Here is a 25,098-nt window from a genome sequence, read left to right as displayed (position 1 = left end):
GACGTGGGCGAGAGACAAGGGGTGAGGTCGAAGCGGGCTATCTTTGTTAAAATTAAAAAAAAAACCCTAAAAATTGGATGAAAATAAACTGACTCAGATTTGACCCCACCCGATTCGGGTCAAACGCGAGTTGGTTGCGAGTTAGAAAAGGACGATTTTAGTCGGGTTCGGTCAGCCGCACCCGATTCTTGTTTCACCATTTTGGTTGCGCATCGGGAGCACACCTTCACCCGCACCAGCACCTGCATCGTGTCGACGCGGGTGCAAGGCCAAAAATGGCGCACCCAGGTGACTTAGGGCTATCGTTAATAGCCTTACGGTCATACTGCCACAAATGCCAACAAAATATGACTAGCAGTCATAGGAGCTATGTCACACCTAACCACTTCGTTGTAGTATTGTCCCATGGAAATTTTCACTAAGCATCTATGGGCGATAGTGGCTGTATTGCTTCTCTTAAACCATAATACTTTGTAAGGATGAGGTAGGTTCTCATTCTTTAAGTTCAACTTATCAACAATATATGAGAAACCATATTCTTACACGATCCACTATCTATTATGATACTTCAAGCATGCCCTTCACAATGACACTTTATCCTAAAAAAGGCTATTTTGCAACCACTTATGGTGTGACAGGCTCTTCGGCGTTGTTAAGATATGAAATATGGATAAGAGATTGTATATATCATCTACATTATACATGACAACCTCTTTGTTCATGTGGGCGTCAGTCCGACTCACTCTTGACAACCTCATGATCAGACTTAACAACTGTCTCCAGGTTTTGCAATGACAGTTCTCTTGACTACATTAGGACATTTTGCTTGCACATGACCTAGCTCTTGACACTTAAAACAATGGACAAAAGTATCAACAGTGCTAGACTTGGACCGAATATTGAATGCTAGCCCTTTCCACTATTAGCAGACATAGGTTTAGACTTGGTTTTTGAACTAGAGACTTCCAACTTTGAGGAACTTGTTCCCCAGGTTGAAGTACTCGGCTTAGGATGACTGAAACCAAGACTTCAACATGCGATACTCATGTTTATGCTTTAGGACTCTTTTACTTTCATGGCATGGCTACTGGCCTTATCTACTGTCTCTACTATAAAGCAATTGAAGGCATCCTTAATAGAGGAGCGAAGACATGCAAAATACCTAGTGACCTGCTGACACTCAGTCTCTGCAACCTGAACACATAGTGACAGGTGGTGAAATTCCGCAATGTACTCCATCGCAGTCCTCAACCCTTGAAGAAGCTCATGGTACTCTTGGCACACCCTTTCGTTTAAGTTTGAAGGGACAAACTTCATCTGCATCAACTCAGCTCGGCACATGTAGAAATCATGTGCTATTCCTGTACCCACTACATCTGCGGGAGACCCTGTAATCTGGTGGAGGCTAAAGGAATCTGTTGGTGTTCTAGTATGTCATGGTAATCAAGCGTGAACCTCATTGCATAGGTCCAGTCAAAGAATGATTTTGCATCAAATTTGCCTGTGAACTTAGACAACTCCAGCTTGAGGTCGTATGTGGAGGGACTCTCCTATCTGTGCTCCTGTTGTCTGTCATGAGCCACTATTCCTGAAGGGTGCTCGTTCCAGAAAGCCTTATCTCTAGAGTTTGTGATCTCTAACACATCGTCATCACAGACAACATGTTGTGGGGGTGGCTGACCCTTTGTCCTCACATGCAGGTGTTCCTGATGAGCCTGTTCATGCTGCAACTGGTAGCCTTGAGGCTGCCCTTGTCAGTCCTGCTGTAAGAGCGGGACCAATCTAGGGAGCCCAAGCGGTGCTGTAGTATTGCTGGGGGTACCTGATAGGGTGTAGTCTGAGGTTTGGGGAGAGTGTTCAAGTTATGGGTAGGTGGGGTTTGGTAGGGCCCATGACAATAATTGGGGATGATGCAAGTACTGATAGCTCGAAAGGCTGAACCTCAGGTCTCCTAAACTATTTGTCAGATCCTTATATGGATAGGTGGGACTTTGAATTGAGCCCTGTGGGGAATGGGGGGTCAAGGTGGGAGCCCGAGTTGTGGTCCATAGCATGTGAGTCCTGGTCTTGGCCTGACTCAAAATGAAATTGGGGTGCCATTGGAATCCGCCTTGGGTCAGTGTATTTGAATGGATGCACTTCTTTTTAATGTCACATTGACAGTTATCATATATTTCCATCTTACGATGAATGACATCGTGTATGTTAGGCTCGGTAATTAATGTCTCGAAGCAGTCTAATAAGCCCTTGTTTACTTCTCTTTCCGTTTTAAATGTTGCAGATATCTCAACGAGTATATAGCTAATCTGTTGTGGCATGAAGGGCAGATGAAGTTGCCTAGACAGACCTTTCATCTATAGTATTCCATAATAGAACTTCTTCTTTTCCTTGAGGTTTTCTCTAATAGCCTCTTTTGCTTCATTCGTAGCTTTATAGAACTACCTTATGACAAGTCTATCACTATCGATTAATCTTAAAACATTAACAAAGGTCTGTTAATTTTCAATACTTTGGCACAGGATTCCCAAAATGTCTGTTGAACACAATATCTACAGCTTCCCTTGACTTTGTCTTTCGAGCATGTCGATATACAACTCAATCATCATCAAAAAACATCTGCCTCAAACCATTTTGTTGTTTCACTATACTCTGTATTGTCCAATCATTTGCAGTAGATCTACCTTGTGTGGGCCAGATCAGTTCACCTCGATGTGTATACTTTTCCGTTAAGCTCAACAAATAAGTATGATTATAAATGTATTTTGTAATTTCTTGACATTGTTCAACACTTGATTGTATCTCATTCATCTTTGCAAGATTTCCAAGCATGAGATGAAAGCCATGAGTAGCACATGGAATTGAAAGGAATGGTGAATTCTCTGAAGTCAACATTCTTATCTGCAGCTCTATATTTGCTGTAACTGTCTCTGGTCCTGCATAACATCATTAAAATTATGAAACAAAACATCTATAATTTTTGGAGTATCTAACAAATCTAGATTTAAAAAATATAATATTTTTTTACGACAATATACAAAAGAATTTATTAATGTTTTTGACAGTGTATCCATTCATTTCCCATGACATTATACCCAGTTTCTTTCCAACTTAGTAGGATTTCATCACAATATGTTCTTTAACATTTTCATCAACAATTTTTTCCTCTCAACTAATACTATATTTTTTGTTCTTGTTGTTATTATTATTATTATTGTTCGTTGGTACTTAAATGTTGCATCAACAATTTTTTCCTCTCACAGTTCTATCTGGGACAAAATATGGCCTAAGACAAACTAGAGGAAAATTTGGACTTGGTGCAAAGATGGTAATCTTTATTTTTGGTCTGTTTATTGTTCCCCTTTTTCATTTTATTGCCATTATGTTCTCTGCAACTGTTCCTTCACATAAACCCAATAAAGAATCTTAAAGTTTTCATTTCTCATTCCTCACATTTTTTTGTTGTATTTGTCCAATGCATTTTCTCTTTCAATACCTTCAAGAATCCTGAATTCTCCTTTTTCTAGTTTAGTGAGTTTTGTTTCATGTTTGGGTATGGTGCCACCAAGATAGCCCCATAACACTTTCTCTTTAATTTGAGCTTGGAGAATACTAGTTCAGACAATACAATTAGCGCCATTAAGTTTTGACCCTGATAGTAAAGGATCCATCATGTTGTTCAGCTATCGTGAAAACTTGCAAGAAATATAGAAAATTTTGTGATACATATCACAAGGCAGCAATCCAAAAACTTCCCTGAAAATCTACTTGAATGACCAGCACATCCCCCGCAAACTTGCAGCAGTCTGGTTCTTTCAGGGAGAAGAATGAAAATTGATTGAAGAAATGTCGAACAGTCTTTCAGGGAGAAGAATGAAGATTGATTGAAGAAATGTCGAACAGTTGGTGACCAGTCTGATTTGCACCGATTTGATTCTTCAAAAATCTAACAATCTTTATTGCAGTAACTGATGATCAATATGAAGAGAGCCTCAGAAAACATTCACACTAATCCAATATATATCGATTGATGTATATAGACATGCATATGTATAAGATCAAAATATACTTACTATTTACATTTTGCTATTTTAACAAAGTTCTTGTAACAACCAGACCCGCTCTTGGGCTCGGACCCCTGGTTTGGTGGATTCCAACTCGCCTCCTAACAGTTTCGGCTCCAACCCCCAAAAGGCTAGGAACTATAACAACCATTTATGTAATAACCCTCTTTATAAACCCTTAGAGATCCCTCACAATCTTCAATACAGACTAAATTTTTGGGGTGCTATAGTTCTGGTACGTAGCTTATTTGTAATCACCAATACCCTTGACTTCCAAAGAGGTTCCATCAAGGTGTCAAAACTGTTGAAATAGTAAAAACGAGAAGAACAACTGATGTAACGTGGAAAACCCTCAACAAGAGGGAGAAAAAACCATGGGTGAGGAGGTCGGTGCCCACTAGCCGTCAGACACTCTCTCTCTTAAAACTTCATTAACCTTTTTGATTAGGGTTTACAATGATATAAGTATGCCCTAACTAGGACATACTGGATCGGGTCCAGACCCGGACCCATACACCAAGATCCGTCAACACTCCCCCTCAAGTTGGGCATACATATCAAACATGGCCAACTTGGATACGTTTCTCTCGAATGACGTTGAAGATAGAGCTTTCGTCAGAACATCAGCGGTTTGGTCTTCAGCCTTCATGTAAGGTAAGTTTAACTCTTTAGCATCAATCCTTTCACGAATAAAGTGACGATCAATCTCAACATGCTTTGTTCTGTCTTGTAGAACAAGGTTGTTGGCTAAGTTGATTGCAGATTTGTTGTCACAGTACATCTTCATTGGTCCTTCAACCTCTATTCCGATATCAGTCAACAATATTTTCAGCCATAGTAACTCTGACACTCCCATAGCAATAGCTCTATACTCTGCCTCTGCACTAGATCGAGAACACACATCCTGCCTCTTGCTCCTCCAGACAACAAGATTTCCTCCTAAGTAGACACAATACCCTGTGGTAGACCGTCTAGTATCAACACAACCTGCTCAGTCTGCATCGGAGTACCTCTCAATCTCTACAGTCTCTTGTTTCCCATACAAGAGTCCCTTGCCAGGATTTCTCTTCAAATATTCTGTCCACAGCCTTCAGGTGTGTATCAGTAGGTGCATGCATGAATTGACTCAGTACATTCACCGCAAACGTGATATCTGGTCTTGTAAGGGTAAGATAAATCAACTTTCTGACCAGACGTTGATATCTTCCCTTAGCTTCTTCACAGAGCAGCTCTCCATCTCTAAGGCTTAGCTTGTGTCCAGTATCAAGTGGGGTAGAAGCGGGTCTACATCCCAGTTTACCAGTCTCCTCCAACAGATCTAATGTATATTTCCTTTGGTTTAGCACAAGGCCAGTACTGGATCTAGCAATCTCAATACCAAGAAAATACTTCAGTTTGCCAAGATCCTTGAGATCAAATTCAGCAGCCAGTAACACTTTTAACTTGAAGATCTCCTGCTCATCATCACCCGTGACAATCATGTCATCCACATATACAAGTAAAAGAGTGACTCTGCCCTTTCTTTTCTTCACAAATGGAGTGTGGTCTCCATTCCTTTGATTGTACCCATGATGTTGCATCACTCGTTTGAGTCGTTCGAACCATGCTCTAGGCGACTGCTTGAGGCCATATAAAGCCTTTTTCAGCTTACAACATTTCTCTGGTTCTTCATATCCTGGGGGCATACACATATACACTTCTTCTTCGAGATCACCATTGAGAAAAGCATTCTTAACATCGAGTTGGTACATCCTCCACTCCTTCATCACAGCTAGGGACATAACAACTCTAACTGTCTTCATTTTCGCAACTGAAGCAAAAGTCTCTAAATAATCAATCCCATATTTTTTACTAAACCCCTTGGCCACAAAACGAGCTTTGTATCTTTGAACACTTCCATCGGGTTTGTACTTAATGGTATACACCCACTTGGATCCAACCAAGTGAGCCGCCTCAGGAATCTCCACAACTTCTCATGTCATGTTTCTTCTCAAGACTTCCATTTCTTCTTTCATAGCATCAGCCCACTTGGAATCACTTTGAGCTTCAGCAACGGTCCTGGGAATCACAGCCAAAGAAAGAGAGGATACAAAACACTTGTAATCCTTGCTAAGTCTGGAATAAGATACAAAATTACCAATCGGGTGTTGAGTACATGACTTGACACCCTTTCTCAAGGCAATGGGAAGATCTTCATTTTCCTTTTCAACCCCATCTTGAGTCTTCAAGGTAGGACTTGGTTCATCCAGGGAAGGAATGACATTGGGATTGGAAGTAGATCTCGCACCACAAGTCACCTCCTCTGTCCGAGCACCTCGTCTAGAGTAGACCTGTCCAAACAAACGATGACCTTCCTTCTCAGTTCCAGTGTCACACCCTTCCTCCTTCTCAGGCACATCAAGAGTTGTGAGAGGTTCTCCTTTCTTATTGTCCAAAAAATCTGTAAATTGAATCTCCTGACTCTGAGAATACTCTTCCCTAACCACAGACTTCTCCCCCTGAAGAGGATTCTCACAAAAGTAAGAGGCATGTTCCAAGAAGGTAACATCCCTTGTAACATAAACTCGACCAGTGGTAGGATCAAAACACTAATATCCTTTTTGAGTAGAAGAATACCCAACAAACACACCCTTAATAGACCGGGGATCAAGTTTCTTAACATTGGGATTGTGATCATGAATAAAACACACACAGCCAAAAACACGAGGGGGGAGGAGAAAAGGTTGACTACATCCGACTTCCCGGAAGTAAAGAATGGGGAGTCCGTCCATTCAGCACACGACTGGGCATGCGGTTGATGAGATACGCACTAGTAAGAACTGCATCACCCCAATAGTGCTTGAGAAGATTCCTCTGAAACAAAAGGGCTCTGGTGACATTAAGGAGCTGGCGATTCTTCCTCTCAACCACCCCATTTTGTGGGGGAGTATAACTACAGGACGTCTCGTGAACAATCCCCCTTTTTCGAAGGAACTCCTCAATTGACTGACACATATACTCACGGGCATTATCCGATCAAAAGGTTTTAACAGTTCCACCATATTGAGTTTGCACAAGTAGAATGAAAGTCTCTATGATATGAGGTACCTCACTGCGATCCTTTAACAAGTACACAAAGGTGGTCCGAGAGAAGTCATCAATAAAAGTTATAAAATATTGAAAATCTTGACGGGTATGAATTCCCGAAGGCTCCCACACATTCGAGTGAACCAAGGAAAAAGCTTCATTACACAACTAGTAGAAATAGGGTACAAAGCCCTCACATGTTTAGCAAACTGACATGCATCACAAGAAATCAACGACAAATTCAGAGTGGAACACAAATCGGGAAACAACTGTTTCAAAATCCCAAAAGGTAAATGCCCAAGGCGTTCATGCCAATACAAGAAGGACTGAAGACAATCTTCTCTTCGCTTTTCTGTCTTGCTGATCGCTGTCATAAGAGCCGTGGCCACGCGTATGGGAAGACGATATAAGCCATCAGACGCCAAACCAATCCCAATCCTCTTCCCTGTCGCCAAGTCCTGCAAAATACAACGAGTTGCAGAAAAGACGAGTTCACAATTCAACTCTTTAGTAAGTTTACTAACTGACAAGAGATTTAAGGGAAACTGAGGGACATGTAATGCTCCTCGCACATGAAATTTGTCCAACAAGGACAAACTTCCTTCTCCGGCCACAGAGGTAGAGGAACCATCTGCAAGAGATACTCGTTCCCTTCCAGAAGACAACTTATACTCATGAAACAATTTAGGGTTACCCGTCATGTGGTGAGTAGCACCACTGTCCACAATCCATTCCCCTACACAAGAGTTACCTTTATCCCCTACAATGGCAAGAGCATGATTAGCCTGTATCTCATCTGATGCCTCAACCTGATTGACATCGATCCGACCCAAATAGGCCCTGAGTTCCCTAAGCTGTTCAGCAGAAATGGAGACCTTTCCTCCACTAGATTTTGTCTCCTCAGGCACAGTGGATTCCCATTAGACAACTTTCCTTTGTTACCCTTTTTCTCTGGATGAAAATCCCAACAAAAATTCACAGTATGACCATTCTTCTTGCAATGAGTACATCTACGAAGAGATCTAGTAGTGCCTCCAGGACCCCGACTAACAAGATCAGATCTCTCATTATATGACATGAGATCTCTCTTTCCCCCAGAAGTAACCAGCCTCCTCTGTTCTTCAGCTTCAACACAAGAATACACAGCTTCAATACTGGACACTTCTTCTAAATTCAGAATCTAGCTTCTAACACCTTCAAACTCATCATTTAAACCAGCTAAAAAGAGGAATACCCTATTTTCCCACTCTTTAGCAACATAAAGTGCCTGATCTTGAGGACAATGCCAATTAATGTCAGAATAATTGTCAAGATCCTCCCACTTGGCTTTCAAAGCCCCATAATAATCTGCAACAGATAAGTTCCCTTGCCGAATTCCATAGACAGTCTTCATCAGTTGGTAAGTTTGGATAGCTGTTTTCTTCTGGCCATACATTTGCTCCAAAATCACCCACATATCTCTAGCAGTCTTCTTTCAAAGAATAAGGGGTTGGATATCAGCGGAAACAGAGTTGACAATCTAAGTTTTTACTTGATTATCCTCAAGAAACCAAGTGTCCCACACACCACTTGTCTCTGTCGGTTCAGGTTTCCTCCCATTGATATAGGCAATCCGACCGCGGCCTGCAATCCCCATAGTCATAGCAGCCGACCATGGGAGATAGTTCTCCTTGGTAAGGCGAATAGTAGTGACTTGAACGGGAACATTCTCAGTTCTATAAACCCCAATTTCAGATTGGTCAGTGTTGACGGTTGAAGAGGAAGACACTGCCATGATCACAACCAGGCTGCAGCAACAAAACAACAAAAAAAAAAAAATAGCACTGACGTCAACAAAGGGCACGACAGCAGCACGGGCACCGGCGGCAGCAAGAAGTACCGACGGCAGGCTGGACCCAGGCGACACCAGAGCAGCAGCAGGTGAGTGGCAGGAGCACCGGGCAGATAGACAGAGAAGGCAGCGGCAAAGAGCTACTGCAAGCGTCGCCATGGTCTGGCGATGAAAGCAGCAGGCGATCTGGCGATGAAGGCAGCGGGTGATGAAGGCAGCGGGCGATGCAACGGATACACGACAACAAAGAACAAGGCAGAACCAGGTTGCCAGACGATGCAGAGGGTGATGCCGGAGCTTCACGGTGCAGAGAGGACCTGTCGGGCGATGCTGGGCTTGGGCGTTGATATCGGACAGAGCGTCGGGTGCGTCGGGCGGTGAACAGAGTCGAACAGTAACAGAAACCTCCGTGACAGATGAGTACCTCCAGACGAAGGCAAACAGCAAGAGAGCCTCGGGCGACAGCAATGGAGCATGGAGTGGCGGGCGATGGTGGTCGCTGGTCAACGGCGAAGGAACTAGCAGAGGCGACAACGTCGGGCGAAGGAGACACCACCGTAGACTCCACCAAGTGTTGATGCCGGCAGAGACAGCGAGCAGCAATCTCGGGCAAAGCTCGCGGAAGATGCGCCGTCGGGCACAGTAAGTTTCGTCGGGGTCCACCAGAACTCCATGGGGACAGAAAAACTCTCACCAAACAGAGTCGAGGGTTATTCGTCAAATCTGAACAGTGATCTCAGAAACTGGTTGGCTTTGATACCATGTTGAAATAGTAAAAACGAGAAGAACAACTGATGTAACGTGGAAAACCCTCAACAAGAAGGAGAAAAAACCATGGGTGAGGAGGTCAGTGCCCACTAGCCGCCAGACACACTCTCTCTCTCTTAAAACTTCATTAACCTTTTTTGATTAGGGTTTACAATGATATAAGTATGCCCTAACTAGGACATATTGGATCGGGTCCAGACTCGGACCCATACACCAAGATCCGTCAACAAAAACATTAGATGCCATTTGAATTTGTTCATATTTTGTGAAAAGAGATATATTGGGGATCAATGAAATGAAGCACTAGAATCAAGAAGCAAGGGCACTTTCCTTGAGAGGTACCTGAAAAGCTAAGTCACCAGGGTGCGCCTTGTTCGGCCTTGCACCCGCGTCGACGCTGTGCGGGTGCGCCTATGGTGCGCACCCAAAACAGTCAAACAAGAGTCGGGTGCAGCTGACCGCACCCGGCTAAAATTGTCCTTTTCCGACTCGCACCCGACTCGCGTTTGACCCGAGTCGGGTGTGGTCAAATGCGAGTCAGTCTATTTTCGTCCAATTTTTTGGGTTTTTTTTAAATTTTTAACAAAATCAACCACCCGCGTCGACCTCTCCCCTTGTCTCTCGCATGCGTCTTCCTCGCTCCTCCTAGATGTGCTTTGCAATATATGTTAGACAATTTTGTCGATGTCCTGTTACTGAATTAAACTACTTTTAGTTGTCATTTGTTATACAATATAAAATAAATGGCGAACTTGTATGTTTTTTTAGTTTTCCCTAATAATGAAACTGATTTTAGCTACTTAACATCAGCTTGATTTTATTGGAATGTTTTTTTTCTTGGTCTTCAAACTTTCAAAACTACTGGGTGGAGACTAACTGAATTAATTTTGATTTTTGTATATGAATCAGGTTGTGTAAATTAAGGTGTACTTGTGTTATTCAAGTGCATGTACATTTGTCCATTTATGACTGAAAGTGTTATGCAGACTATCTAATTTTAAATTTGTTTGAAATTTTTTATTTTGAACTTTGAAGGTAAAACCATAAAAGAAGATAATAATAATAATAATTGTAGAAACACACACCAAGATGGAGAGAAAGAGAAGGAACACACAATATACGTGGAAAACCTCAAGGAGAGGTGAAAAACCACGGAGAAGCTCTAACCTAGGTGCACAACCGCAACCCTAGGAGAGAGAAAATGTTATTCCACTTAATTCAACACTTACACATAAGTGACAATATATAGAGGGAGAGAGGAGAAGCCGCCTAGGGTACCGAGCCCGCCTCGGTACCCGCGCCCCATAGAACCGGGTCCAGATATGGATCCGGTTCCCACAACAACATATTCTAACACTCCCCCTCAAGCTTGGCATACATGTCAAACATGCCAAGCTTGCTAACATTCTTTTCGAATGAAGAAGTACAAAGCCCTTTAGTTAGGACGTTTGCAACTTGATCTTCAGACTTCATATATGGCAGAATCAGCTCCTTTGAGTCAATGCGTTCCCGGATAAAGTGACGGTCAATCTCCACATGTTTGGTCCTGTCATGTAGAACTGGATTATTGGCAAGATTAATCGCAGACTTGTTGTCACAGTACATCTTCATTTTATCTTCCAGTTCCACACCAATATCAGTCAAAAGGATCTTCAGCCACAGCATCTCTATAACTCCCATTGCAACAGCCCTGTACTCAGCCTCAGCACTAGACCTCGAACACACTTCTTGTCTCTTGCTGCTCCAAACAACTAGGTTACCTCCAAGAAAGATACAATACCCTGTAGTGGACCTCCTTGTGTCAGTGCAACCTGCCCAATCTGCATCTGAGTAGCCCTCAATAGTAAGTTTGTCTTGTCGAGTATACAACAGTCCTTTTCCTGGGTCATTCTTTAGATATCCCAACACTCTTTCTGCACTCTTCCAGTGACAATCCGTGGGAGCATGCATAAATTGACTTAGCACATTTACCGCATACGTGATATCAGGGCGAGTTAGAGTAAGATAGATAAGCTTGCCGACTAGCCTATGATATCGCCCTTTTCCTTCCTCATCCAGAATAGTGCCCGTCTTGATACTTATCTTAGTCCCCGACTCCATAGGAGTAAGATAGGGCCTACAACCAAGTTTACCTGTCTCCTTTAGTAAGTCAAGAGTGTACTTCCTTTGATTCATAACCAGCCCTGTCTCTGATCGAGCAATCTCTATCCCCAGAAAGTATCTCAGCTTACCCAGATCCTTGAGGTCGAATTCTTTAGCTAATCTCTCCTTCATCTTTCTGTTTTCTTCTTCATCACTGCCAGTGACAATCATATCATCAACGTAGACAAGGAGAAGACTCACCAGACCATCTCTCTGCTTTATGAATAGGGTATGATCTCCATTTCCTTGCTTGTACCCAGTAGACTTCATAACGATCCTTAGTCTCTCAAACCAAGCTCTAGGCGACTGCTTCAAGCCATACAAAGCTTTCTTGAGGTGACAACATTTTCCCTCTTGAACATACCCGGGAGGCATGCTCATATAGACTTCTTCCTCCAGATGGCCGTTCAAGAATGCATTTTTAACATCAAGCTGGTCCATGCGCCACTTCCTGTGCACAGCAAGAGCAAGAATAACCCTCACGGTCTTCAACTTTGCAACAGGGGCAAAGGTCTCAAAGTAGTCAATCCCATACTTCTGGCTGAACCCCTTTGCAACCAGACGAGCTTTATATCGATCTACAGTGCCATCAGGTTTATACTTCACGTTGTACACCCACTTAGAGCCAACTAAGTGTGTCCCTTTAGGGATATCAACCACTTCCCATGTTTTGTTCTTAGCTAACGCACCCATCTCCTCCGTCATAGCATGTAACCACTTGGGATCATCCTTAGCATCATCCACCGACCTGGGAATAACAACTTTGGATAAGGTTGTGATAAAACATTTGTAATTTGTACTGAGCTTAGCATAAGAAACAAATCTCTGAATAGGGTGAGAAGTACATGACCTGGTGCCTTTGCGCAAAGCAATGGGGAGCTCTTCATTCGATGGACTTGGGTCATCCAGGGAGATCACAGGATTAGGATTGGTTCTATCCTCATCACCAACATCTTCCACTGTAGCTTTCTCCTTTCTGACATAAACCTGGCCAAACAAGTGATCCCTGGCAACAGTGGGCTGAGCATCCACCGTGACCCCTTCCATATAACTGCCCTTCTCATTACTGACAGTGACCGTGTCAATCACACTGGGACTAACCTTGTAGTCCAAAAACTCCATAAACTGAATCAGCTGATTAGAGGAATACTCTTCCCCTTTGTTCCCAAGACACTCCCCCTGAAGAGGATTCACCGGAAAATACGACTCATGTTCATGAAATGTGACATCCCTCGAAACATACACTTTGGAAGTAGTGGGATCCACACATTTGTACCCCTTCTGAGTGGAAGAGTACCCCAAGAAAACTCCTTTAATAGACCGGGGATCAAGTTTTTTGAGAGTAGGGCTATGATTATGCACAAAACAACTGCACCCAAAGACACGAGGAGTAAGAGGCCACGGATTCTGAGTGGGCCACAGGGTAGAATAAGGAGACTGACCATCCAACACCCTAGTAGGCATGCGGTTAATGAGGTGTGCACTAGTGAGAAGTGCATCACCCCAATACCGCTTCGGGACATGGCGTTGGAACATAATGGCCCGGGTAACATTCAAAAGATGACGATTTTTACGTTCAGCTATACCATTTTGAGGAGGGGTATAACTACAAGAGGTTTCATGAACAATACCCTTGCCTTTCAAGAAATCATCAAGGGATTGAGAGACATATTCCCTAGCATTATCCGTACGGAAAGCTTGAACAGTTGTATGGAATTGAGTCTCAACAAAGGCAACAAAGTTTTTCACAACTGCTGGAACCTGACTACGTTCTCGCAACAAGTACACGAACGTACATCTAGAGTAATCATCAATAAGCGTCAAAAAATAGTGACAACCACCACACGTGGGTACTCCAGAAGGACCACAAACATCGGAATGAACTAAGGCAAACAGATGAGTGGTTTTATTCAATGAGATAGGGTACGAAGCCCTGACATGTTTAGCCAATTGACACACTTCACAAGCGAAGGAGTCAATGGAGACAGAAGCAAACAAATGAGGAAACAACTTCTTTATTAACTGAAATGGGAGATGTCCAAGACGCTCGTGCCATCGCAGAACAGTAGATCTATCATTCACACCAGACAAGTGACCACTCGTGGCAGAAATCAATGCTGAAGCAACTTGCACCGGCAATCTGTAGAGCCCATCAGTAACCCAACCAATCCCAATCTTCTTCCCCGTCACCAAGTCCTGCAGGGAACAGTGATCAGCAGAGAAAATCAGATTACAGTTTAATTCTTTAGTAATACTGCTGACAGAGAGTAAGTTCACAGGAATATTTGGAACATGCAGGGCATTGTGGAGACGGTATTTGTTCAACAGGGACAAGCTCCCTTTCCCAGCCACAGAGATAGAAGACCCATCTGCCATAGACACGCGTTGCTTGCCAGAGGAAAGTTGGTATTCTTGAAAGAGTTTAGAGTCCCCTGTCATGTGGTGAGTGGCTCCACTATCAACAATCCAATCACCAAGAGAAGGGTTACCTTGATCAGTCGAGGCAACGAGGGCTTGGGCTAGCTGAGCCCCTTCAGACGTGGAGGACTCCTCAGGGGTAGTAGATAGGCGGTTGATGTACGCCTGTAGCTCCTTGAGTTGAGCAGGGGATAGCTTGGACTTTGCACCACTAGAAGAATTGCTCTGACTGGAATCAGACACAGAAGGGCTACGCTTGCCAGAGGGAGGACGACCTCTGACCAATCTCTTCTCGGGATGAAGATCCCAACAGAAATCCACCGAATGCCCCAACTTGTTGCAATGAGTGCAATGCCGGGCAGGACGCTGCCCAGTCCCAGAGGCACGGCTGACAAAGGCAGAAGGGCCATGACCGGTGTCAAGATGCATCACCTGGCGACGTTGTTCTTTAGACTCAACTCGGGCATATACTTCCTCTATCCCCGGAATCTCATCACCATTAAGAATCTGGCTACGAATAGACTCAAATTCATCCCGCAGGCCTCCCAGAAACAAAAACGTACGGTCCATCCATTCCTTTTTCCCAGTAGAGGGAATGATCTGAACCGCACTTCCACTCATCAGTCACATGATAATCTAGCTCCTCCCATTTGGTCTTCAGGGCAGCATAGAAGGCAACAACAGACAAATCACCCTGTGTCAGGGAGTAAATACTGCGTTTAATCTGATAGGTGCGCAGATGTCTCTTCTTGCGACCATACATCTTCGCAAGCACAGTCCACATATCAAAAGAGGTCGGCTTCCGCAGAATGAGGGGCTGGATATCGGAGGACACGGAGCTGATAATCCATACCTTCACTTGGCTGTCCTCCAACGCCCACGTTGCCCAATGAGGATCAGATTTGATGGGCGCAGGTTTGTCGCCAGTGATGTAAGAGAGACGCCCACGGCTAGTAATCCCAATCTCGAGAGCGGCAGACCAAGATAGGTAATTGTCCTTGGTCAGACGGATGGAGGTGACCTGGATCGGCACGTTCTCAGTCTTGGAAGCGCTGCCCGCGTCAAGAACGGCATCTTTTTGAGTCCCCATCGCGTCTGCCATCACAAACACGCACACAGCAACAAGAGGCACAACGGCGAGAACTAGGCAGAGGCGACGGGAATGAGGCAGCGGCTACGGAAGGCAGGCGGCGACGTTCCTGGGCTGCGGGAAAACGATGGACGGCGACGGCGATGGGCAGCGGTGACGCGGGACGGCGGCGGCGCTGAAGTGGGCGACGGCAGTGATGGACAGCGGCAACGCAGCAGAGAACACCCACGCCGGACGATGGCGGCGCAGCTGGCAGCGCTGTACGGCGGCGGCGCAGCAGAGGCAGAGAAAAAAAAACCGGCAGAAACAGCAGCGGCAAAAAAACGGCAGAAACACAACTATCACACCAACGATCTCTCACGCGTTGGCTCTGATACCATGTAGAAACACACACCAAGATGGAGAGAAAGAGAAGGAACACACAATATACGTAGAAAACCTCAAGGAGAGGTGAAAAACCACGGAGAAGCCTAACCTAGGTGCACAACCGCAACCCTAGGAGAGAGAAAATGTTATTCCACTTAATTCAACACTTACACATAAGTGACAATATATAGAGGGAGAGAGGAGAAGCCGCCTAGGGTACCGAGCCCGCCTCGGTACCCGCACCCCATAGAACCGGGTCCAGATATGGACCCGGTTCCCACAACAACATATTCTAACAATAATAATAATAATAAATTAATATAAAATACTCTTCCCGCACCGCCGCACCTAAATTTTATGAGATGTGCCGCGCCGGCACCCGCAGCCGCACCCGCACTGGCACCCCGCACTCAGGTGACATAGCTGAAAAGATGTTATTTGTAAAGAGAAAAAGGTTGGGTCATGTCTGTGCATTGGACTGGATTTACTTATGTTGTATTATTGTAACACCCCATTGAAAAGTTTTGTTCCATGTCCAAGGTTATGAGAAATCTAGGGACATATGAGTTATAAAAGGGTTGGCTTTCTTAGCCTTTTTGGGGTTTGAACTGAAGCTGTTAGGGGGCAGGCTGGGATCTGCCAAACCAGGAGCCCGAGTGTGTTGGATAGGGTCGGATCATTACATTTATTGTGCATGTAACAAGGTGCAGACTTGTTATTTTGTTGCTTATCTATTTAGTCTTATGTCATGTACAAGTTAAGGACATAATAAAGATTAGGACACACCTAAACAGGCTAAACTGATTGAGGCTACCATCATACTGTTCAAAGAATCCTCCATCATCTTTGTCATCTTCTCTTTTTGACATGGATGAATTTCGATTTGAATTTCTAACATGGTATTAAAGAGGTGTTAGATCTGGGACAACTTGCTCGAAGGAATGACCTTGGAGACCTCTTGTCTGCTGCAAGTCCGGATTTTCTGGTATCCTTTCTCTCTTCTCCAGTTTTATTAATATCTCTTCCTTCTTTCTGATTTTCTTATTTCTGCCTATCGTGCTGTTTTTCTCTGCTTCTTATTTCATTGAGTAAATCTTTCCAATCTTGAAAGATGTCAGTTGTGAAACCCTAAAAATTTCAGAAGTCTGAAATCTGAAGCCTTGATTATTATTCTGCTCTCTGAAAAGTGAAATCTGAACGTCCTTATTGTATTCCTGAAATCTCCAATCTGCCAAAAAATGGAAATCTGAAAGGCGTCCTTTATTTCCATCATTCCACCTTCTTTCCTCATCTTCTGCCATTGGCTTTGTCTGTCACCACTCATCTTGCTTCTTCTTTCCTTACGTGCAAATCTGATTTCAGTCGAGCTCGAAGGAAATTATAAGTTTGGCACAGTTTGCAAACTCTATAAAACCTTGGTTGTTTAGGCTAGAATACCTCGTGGTTATGACCTGAAAAAGCATTTGTACTTTTTTTTTGTCTGTCTACTGATGAAAGTCATTAGTAATTGATTAATTTTTTCAAGAAAATCAAATCAAATCTAGTGTTCTATAGCATAATATCTGGAGTTTGGCCTGATTGACTGCTTCAACTTAATCTCAGCCAAGTTTGTCATCATATCGACTCTTCCAAAAGAAAGGGCAAAAGAAAGGAAGGGGAAGATTAACCTATTGTTGCTGTCTTTTTATTGACTGCCTAGAGTATTAACTAATTGAGCAATTCTTCATCTCTGCTTGAGTATTGTTTGAATTCATATTTATTTGCATTCAAGGTTCTTTGGTTTCTTTTCTTTTCCTTGTCATATTCTAGTTCCTCTTGCATTCTGAAATGGATTTTCCAACACTTCATTTTGGAATCTCCAATTTTCTCAGTTTACTTATATATGAAAAACTGAATAGGATGAATTTCTTGACATGGAAAAAATAGATTATTCCTTTTATAGAGAGTTAGGGTCTCCTCAGCGCCTAGACAGAAGCACACTGGCTCCATTAGAGTTTGTTCTTTGATGACAAAGGGTGACTTTTGGTGCATCTAGCCCAGCTTGAATTGCTAGAGAAGAAGGGGCTCCAAGTGGCTATAGGCCAAGAATCTAGAGTATCTTGCTTGGAAGAAGGACCAATCAATGGTTTCCTACGTCACGGCGTTCACACCCACCTTGTGGTAGATGGTACTTATAGACATTCCTGATGGCTGCTCTTCTGTAGAACTTTGGGAGAAATTACCGTAAACATATTCATAGATTTCATAGGCCAGGATTCTCTTCTTCAAAAGAGAATTTCAGATGTTGAGGAAGGATTTTATGTTTATCATATAGTATCTAAATAATATGAAGACCGTTAGAGACCAACTTGCAAATGTTGGGTCCGCTGTCAGTGATGGTGAACTTGTTCGACAGATTTTGAATGGGTTGGGCTCTGAGTACAAAATGGGACGTTTGTCTATTTTTGACACATTTTTGAAAATGAACACTAGAAGTTAAATGCTTCTTAAAACATGGACATGGGTCCAAGACATCTCAAGGGTTTCTGAAGCCCTAAAAGGCATCGACACTCTGAAAGCTCAAACATCATATTGACAGTCACTCCAAATGAAGCAGTGGAGATCACTGAAAACTTGCCATTCGACTGGTCCCTTAACATCTAAGGAAAGATCTTCTTCCACGTTGATTTTAAATTCTTTAGAGTACTTCTCATGCTTCCATGTTGGTGTCCTCAAGTAACTGACCTTTGAAGCTCCTTGATAAACATTTTGGTTTATGGGCTTCGGTTGAGTAGATGTTGGTGAAAAATATTTTCTTTGCAATTATTTGTTGACAGTTTATCATGATGTCAAAGAGCCAAACTGGTAAAATGCTTCTTTGCAATTTCACACATTTAAGCTTTTTTAGTTTCCTAATGAATTTTGTTCTCACCCAGATAAGTTATTTGCAATTTGGTTCCATTACATGTTTATATTTGTCTATGTCTGTGTGTATGTGTTTCTCTGTTCTTGCAGACATACCTCTGTGGTCACATGAGTATCTAATAGCTATTCAGGGTCCCAGTTTGCTACATTATTATCTTTTCCAATTTCTCCTATACATGGTTTAGATATCTAAAATTTCCATGTGCTTGAAAACTGCAAGCTGCGGCTTGAAATGGTTGGGTAATATGGTTACTTATGCAGGCATTAATTTGGTCCAAAATGAGTACGGGGCTTCCAATTGAGATTCGCTCATCATTGAAGGGTCAAAATTATGTTTCTTTTTGCAGGCTGGATATAGATATTCATCGGTGTGTATCAACCTTTTCAGCTACTTTATGTTTTCACTCTCTTCTGGCTTGAATGCTTTCAATATTTTGGCTTTTTCATTATTACCTGCAAACTAGAAGTTGAAAGACCATGCTTTTACTAATTTCTTCAGGAATGTTCCTCATGTTCATGCACATGAAAAGCTGGATAACAGGGAAAAATGGCATGGGGCAGAAATTCAAGTTATCATTGAAGGGAACTGGACAACTTATCGTGTAATTTAAACCATTTCTATTTAATCTGAGCAATCTTTTCCATGTTACAATTTGCATCTTATGGTTCTTTTAGTGTTACATAGCCTAGTTTCATTGCTCTGCATTAGTAAACTTTAATTTATGCTCTTCATAAGACCTAGATTCTGGATCAATAAATTCTGCTTAGATGTCAATTTTTCTAAAAATTCTTGAAGCATCTAGGAATTGCAATCAAGTTCTTTTAGTTTGTAACTCATAAATTTTTATGTCATGATTAGCTTAAAATTTCTTAAAATTAACATCGAATGAGTTTTTACAGTCAAAGATACTACACTATATGCGTCAGATGGCTGTCATTACCCCTTATGCTCAGTTTCTCTTCAGATTTATCTCAGACATAGCAGAGTAAGTTAATCTGGGCACCATATTAACAAACATTCAAATGATTTATTTCCTGAAAATTTAATTTATATGCTTGTTGCAGTAAAAATATCACAGTACGTTTTGCAAGAAGAACTGATGTGATGCCTCCAGTTCCTAGTGAAACAAAGCACCACCCTTCTGCTGTAGATTTGTTGCTCATCAAACGGCTGATTGCAGAAACTTCAAAGCAGAATCTTCTGCAGTTTCTTCAGCATGAATTTGTAAATATTAGCAAGTCTCATGCTGATCGGTTAATAGGTGTAACTTCTTTCTTTTGTAAATGGTTTCCTTTCTGGTCATATCTATTGATGGTTATAATAGAAATTTGACTCTTTACCACATATAATGATGATCAAATATATCCTAAATATTCTATGTTGTCTCATCTGATGTTTGAAGAATGAACCTTACACTGGCTCAGTTTAGGGATAGCATTGTTTATGTTTATGATAGACCCTTTCTTGTATTTTCAGAGAATATTTTATGAAACCCTGGTGCTAGTTTCTGCTTGTGTTAGTTTTCCTTATCCACATGCATCTCCGGCATCCTCATGTGTTTAACAAGCAGTATGTTCTATCAATCCTTTGTAGGGGAAATGGGTCCAGATTTCAGTCCCAAGATGTCCGTGAAATCTTTGACATCTCAGCAAATTGTACGTATGCGTCAGCTGTTTCGTCAGGCTAAATTTGATGATCCAAGTGGTGATGTAAGTATCGAATCAGCAACTGTGCCTGTTATTTCTCTTTTTTCTATAGAAACCTTTGGTTGTTGCTTGAAGCTATCTTTCTTATTTCCTGATGTCCCATGGAAGCTCCTATTTGGATGGTACACCTGTATTGATATGGCTGCAGGTGCAATATGGGACAAAACACAAAAATGAAAAATATCAATGTCAAACTCAAAGGACTAAAATTGGAGCCAAACTCCAAATGGTTGAAGAGATCTCCAAATGATCTTGTGATAACTTCAGGATCAAACAATTAAGGCATTCACAAAAAACACAAGGTGCACACAAAACACATAAATATCAATGTAACAAAATTATATATCTTAAAAAAGTCATAAAGAGCAGAAAAAGTTATATATTACAAGAGGAGCATACCTCCTGTATATACAAGAAAAGGGAAAAAGGGATTAGAAAGGGAGGAATGGCTTGCCAGCAACTTAGCTAGTGGATAAGCCAACTGCTGAGCCTAAAGCGCTGGTTTATCAATTGACAAAATGTTCAAATAAATAAAATAAGAACAATAGAACATAAATAGCAAAAACAGTGCAGCAGGGGAATGGTTATATCTCTGACCACTCTAGAGTTAATTTGACAGGAAACATTATGAACTTAATCTTTGACTTTAAATGTGTTCTCTTATTCATAAAAAAATTAATGGTTCTTATGGCATCAAAATTTTGATAGTAGAAAATTAAATGTTTTTTCTTGTAGACAACTTCAATCAAACCATATTTTGTATTAAATTAATATTAAAAAAGATGTTCTTGTTTTATATTTTCTTTAAGATATTTTTGACATGAATTCAAGTAGTTTGGCTTTTTGTCCCTGACCTAATAATGTGTGTGTGTGTGTGTGGAAGGTTTGGTGAAAAACTTGACTAATGAACACTCTGAGATGGCATAGGGCATTTCAATTGTTTTCTTCAAAAAATTCATCTCTATGAGTTTTGCTTGCTCATAGAAGGTGTCATCACTTGTAATGCATATGGCATTTTTGTTTTCACAACGCAATTTTGTTGGAGGCTTTAGATGTGCTTCGTATCTTCAAACATAATCTTCGCCCAAGCAATCCATCTTTGGTGATTCCATAACTTCATATTATTCTTGTGGATGAGAAAGGTACTTTTAGTTGTTTCTTACCATTGAGTCACCTGGTAAAACACAGAATTATGATGTAGAACATTTTTTGTTAGGTTTTCCTTCATCTGCATTGGTATAACTTGTGAGATCTAACAATAAAGATGAAGAATAGCCCTTTAGAATGAGTATTTTTAATATATCTAAAAATTCGGATCTCTAATGTCATGTGTAGTATTGCGTAGAGAGGTAGAGAGGAGGGAGAAGAGAACAACGTGAGGAAGGAGGAGAGAATAGGTAGCAGTCATCAATCTGTCGGCTACTCCTTTTCCATTAGACTAAATAAGGATTAGGGTTATGTTTAACCCTTTACATAAAGAGTGCTACCAAATTTTAAAAATTCAGAAAGCTACCTAATAATAAATACCAAAATACATAACACTTTAAATACCAAAGAAGCACGTTTCCTCAACACTCCCCCTCAAGCTGGAGCATAGATGTCTTTCATGCTCAGCTTGCTACAACACTTCATGAAATTGGATATTGGAAGAGCTTTGGTAAATATATCTACAGGTTGGTCTTCGGAAGCAACATACTCAGTAGAGATAATCCCTGCTTGGACCAAGTCTCTAATGTAATGACAATCAACTTCAATATGCTTGGTCCATTCGTGGAAGACCGGATTATTTGCTATGTAAGTAGCCGCTTTATTATCACATTGCATTTTTATAGGCAATTCTACTTGAGTTCCAAGACCTTCTAGCATGCCTCTCACCCATGTGATTTCAGTGGCTGTTTGGGCCATGGCTCGATATTCTGACTCTGCACTCGATCGAGTTACAACAGCTTGCTTTTTACTTCTCCAAGAAACTAAGTTGCCACCAACAAAGATACAAAATCCCGTAGTGGATTTTTTGTCATCAATTGAGCCTGCATAATCTGCATCAGAATAAGCTTCTATCTGAAGTGAGGTGCTTCTTCTAAATAATAGACCCTTTCCAGGGGAGCCTTTTAGAAATTTCAATAATAACATAGCTGCATCCCAATGGGCTTTCCTTGGCTTACCCATAAATTGGCTTAGTTTTCCCACAACAAAGGATATATCAGGTCTAGTAATTGTTACATATAGTAGCTTTCCAATGAGAGACCAATATGATTTGCTATCAACAGGTTCAGATTTGTCATCATATAAATGAGTGCGAGAATTCATAGGAATAGAAGCTGGTTTAGTTCCAGTCATACCTGTTTCATGTAGCAAATCAAGAACATATTTTCTTTGAGAAATGACTAGACCTTCTTTACTTCTTGCCGCTTCTATCCCCAAGAAGTAACGTAGAGAGCCAAGATCTATAGTAACAAAATGCTGTTGTAAATACTTCTTTGTGTGTTGTATTTCTTGTTCATTGTCACCAGTCAAAATAATATCATCCACATATATCACCATAACAACTATACCTCTTGAAGTCCTTTTTATGAACAATGAATGATCTAAAGGCGATCTCTGAAACTCAAACTTAAACACAACGTCACACAACTTCTGAAACCATGTTCTAGGACTCTGTTTCAAACAATATATAGCCTTCTTTAACAAACATACCTTGGTACACTCCCCCTGTTTCTCAAAGCCGGTTGGTACACTCCCCCTGTTTCTCAAAGCCGGGTGGTTGCTGCATATAAACCACTTCAGTTAAATCCCCATACAGAAATGCATTTTTAACATCGAGTTGGTACATGTTCCAACCATAATGAACTGCAACAGACTAATTATTGTGCATATTCAGTGCAGTGATTAGAGTTCCTTACTCTTTAATTTTTTTATACGCATCCTTCCTTGTCCTCCATGAGCCATGCACAGGGATTTCATGGATGTTTGGTTGGATTATTTCTTCCTCGAGTGCTTTGTATGCGCAAGGCCCTCGTCTATCCATGAGCGAGAACGGAATTAGCATATCCATGTCTATGTAAAGGTAATGGGAACTTGTCTTTGGGGCAAGCTTTGTTGAGGACATCACACAGCCTGGCCATTCTTCTTTTTAAACATTTTTTTCATTATTTTTTTAAGAGACCTTTTAAATATTTTTGGCTGATTCACCTGAATCAGTGAATCAGTTGATTCACTGAGTTGGCAGCCTTGCCGGTGCAATTAAGAAACCAATTTTAATAACACTGGTTTGAAGATGAACTGTTCAACAGGAGTGAGCTATGAAATAATACTTTTGTCGTATTTGTTTTGTTTTGTCTTTTTTTTAGTATTCCAATAATTTTCTGGAAAAGTAACTTCTGGTACCGTTGGATATTTGGTGGCAAGAATATGAGGATTTCACCGGTTGTTTAAGAAGTGTTGGCACCTTGTTATTGCAATTGTTAATATTTCTCTTTCTTCGTCTCTCTTCCATTACTTTTGCTGCAGTGCTTGGCAATCTTTGTTAACAACTTTTGTCAGTGTCTTAGCCCTGCAGGAGAGTACAACCTTCGCTTGGGGATTATAAAGGAATTGCATCCAGACATGGTTGCGACCTATGCAAACAGGTTATATTTTGGCAAGCATAACCATTTTTGAACTTTTTGTTTAACTTATTTCTGGCTATTGTACCTGTTCTGACTCCGTATTTGAAATCCTAGTATTAGTATTGTTTGGTTATTACCTGTCCTTTTGGAGTATAATTGAAAACTTTTTCCCTTTTGCTAAAAAACAGTATATTGTGCTTATCTACGAAAATCAATTAGTTACGTAGTTGTTAGATCTATATTTTTTTTTTTACTTCATACTAGATGGTAGGAAGTATAACCCAACATGCTACTAAATACTAATCTACAAGAATCGGGTAAGGACAAGTGCTAGCATGATAAACATGTATATAAACCCTTGAAGGTTTTTAAAAATCTTTCATATAGGATTTTTCCAAGTCTTATTACACATATGGGTTGTTAAAATTTATCATCCTTAAGGTACACACATCTACATACATGACATTTTAGGTCTAGTGTTGAACTTGGTTATGATACCATTGCAATAACTTGACCCAGAACTATGCAGCACTGTGCTTACGAACCAAGAGAACTGATAGTATTAGAAAGATATATGAAACCTTGAAAATTTCGGAGAATCTTCAATATAAATTTATTCTCAAGTTCTGTTACACACATGAAGTGATACAACTAATTTGTCGGGCAAACTAGTATGGTACCATTGTAATAACCTGGCCCAAAACTAAGTCTCAGGAAACACTGAGCTAGTGAGCAGAGAGAAGCTATGGATAACTAACTTAGACTTGGAAAATCTTGGATTTACCCAAAACTATGTTTGAGCTCTGTTTACATGGTATTAGAGCCTTGGTTTGGCTCTTAATCTGATAGCTAGTATTTCGTCAAGTTGTTCACATCTTGGAAGGTTCTTTTTGTGATTGTAATAGAAATGCTCATCAACTGTTTGGCAAAATTAGTAAGAGGGTAAGATGATGTTTTTGAAGCTGTTGGTGCTGCAATTCTTTAGCAAATCAGCATGTGTGTTGGTGTTTGAACTGATATAAAAGATCACTGCATAGCTTGATGGCTGCTGGTTCACCAACAGTTTGATATAATTTCTGTGGCTGAGCTGATGGCAATTTCGTATTTTTCTATAAGGCTTCTCTTTCTGCCCTAATT

The 25,098-nt window shown here is 41.3% G+C and overlaps 1 protein-coding gene across 2 annotated transcripts in view; it reads left to right on the top strand.

The window, feature by feature from the left end:
- Positions 1-25,098, top strand: part of LOC116260166 (DNA topoisomerase 6 subunit B) — a 68,119-nt gene that overhangs the window by 28,093 nt on the left and 14,928 nt on the right. For both annotated transcript variants that reach the window (XM_031638293.2, XM_031638300.2), the window contains 7 exons: positions 3,261-3,325; positions 18,908-19,014; positions 19,146-19,248; positions 19,547-19,632; positions 19,712-19,908; positions 20,241-20,356; positions 23,897-23,982. In XM_031638293.2, the coding sequence (XP_031494153.1) occupies positions 3,261-3,325; positions 18,908-19,014; positions 19,146-19,248; positions 19,547-19,632; positions 19,712-19,908; positions 20,241-20,356; positions 23,897-23,982 (760 nt within the window). The remainder of the gene's footprint in view (positions 1-3,260; positions 3,326-18,907; positions 19,015-19,145; positions 19,249-19,546; positions 19,633-19,711; positions 19,909-20,240; positions 20,357-23,896; positions 23,983-25,098) is intronic.

This window comes from Nymphaea colorata, chromosome 1 (assembly GCF_008831285.2).
Source record: "Nymphaea colorata isolate Beijing-Zhang1983 chromosome 1, ASM883128v2, whole genome shotgun sequence".
In the NCBI taxonomy this organism is placed as follows: domain Eukaryota; kingdom Viridiplantae; phylum Streptophyta; class Magnoliopsida; order Nymphaeales; family Nymphaeaceae; genus Nymphaea; species Nymphaea colorata.
Note: the sequence above shows the minus strand (reverse complement) of the source record. Positions and strands in the feature narration are given on the sequence as shown.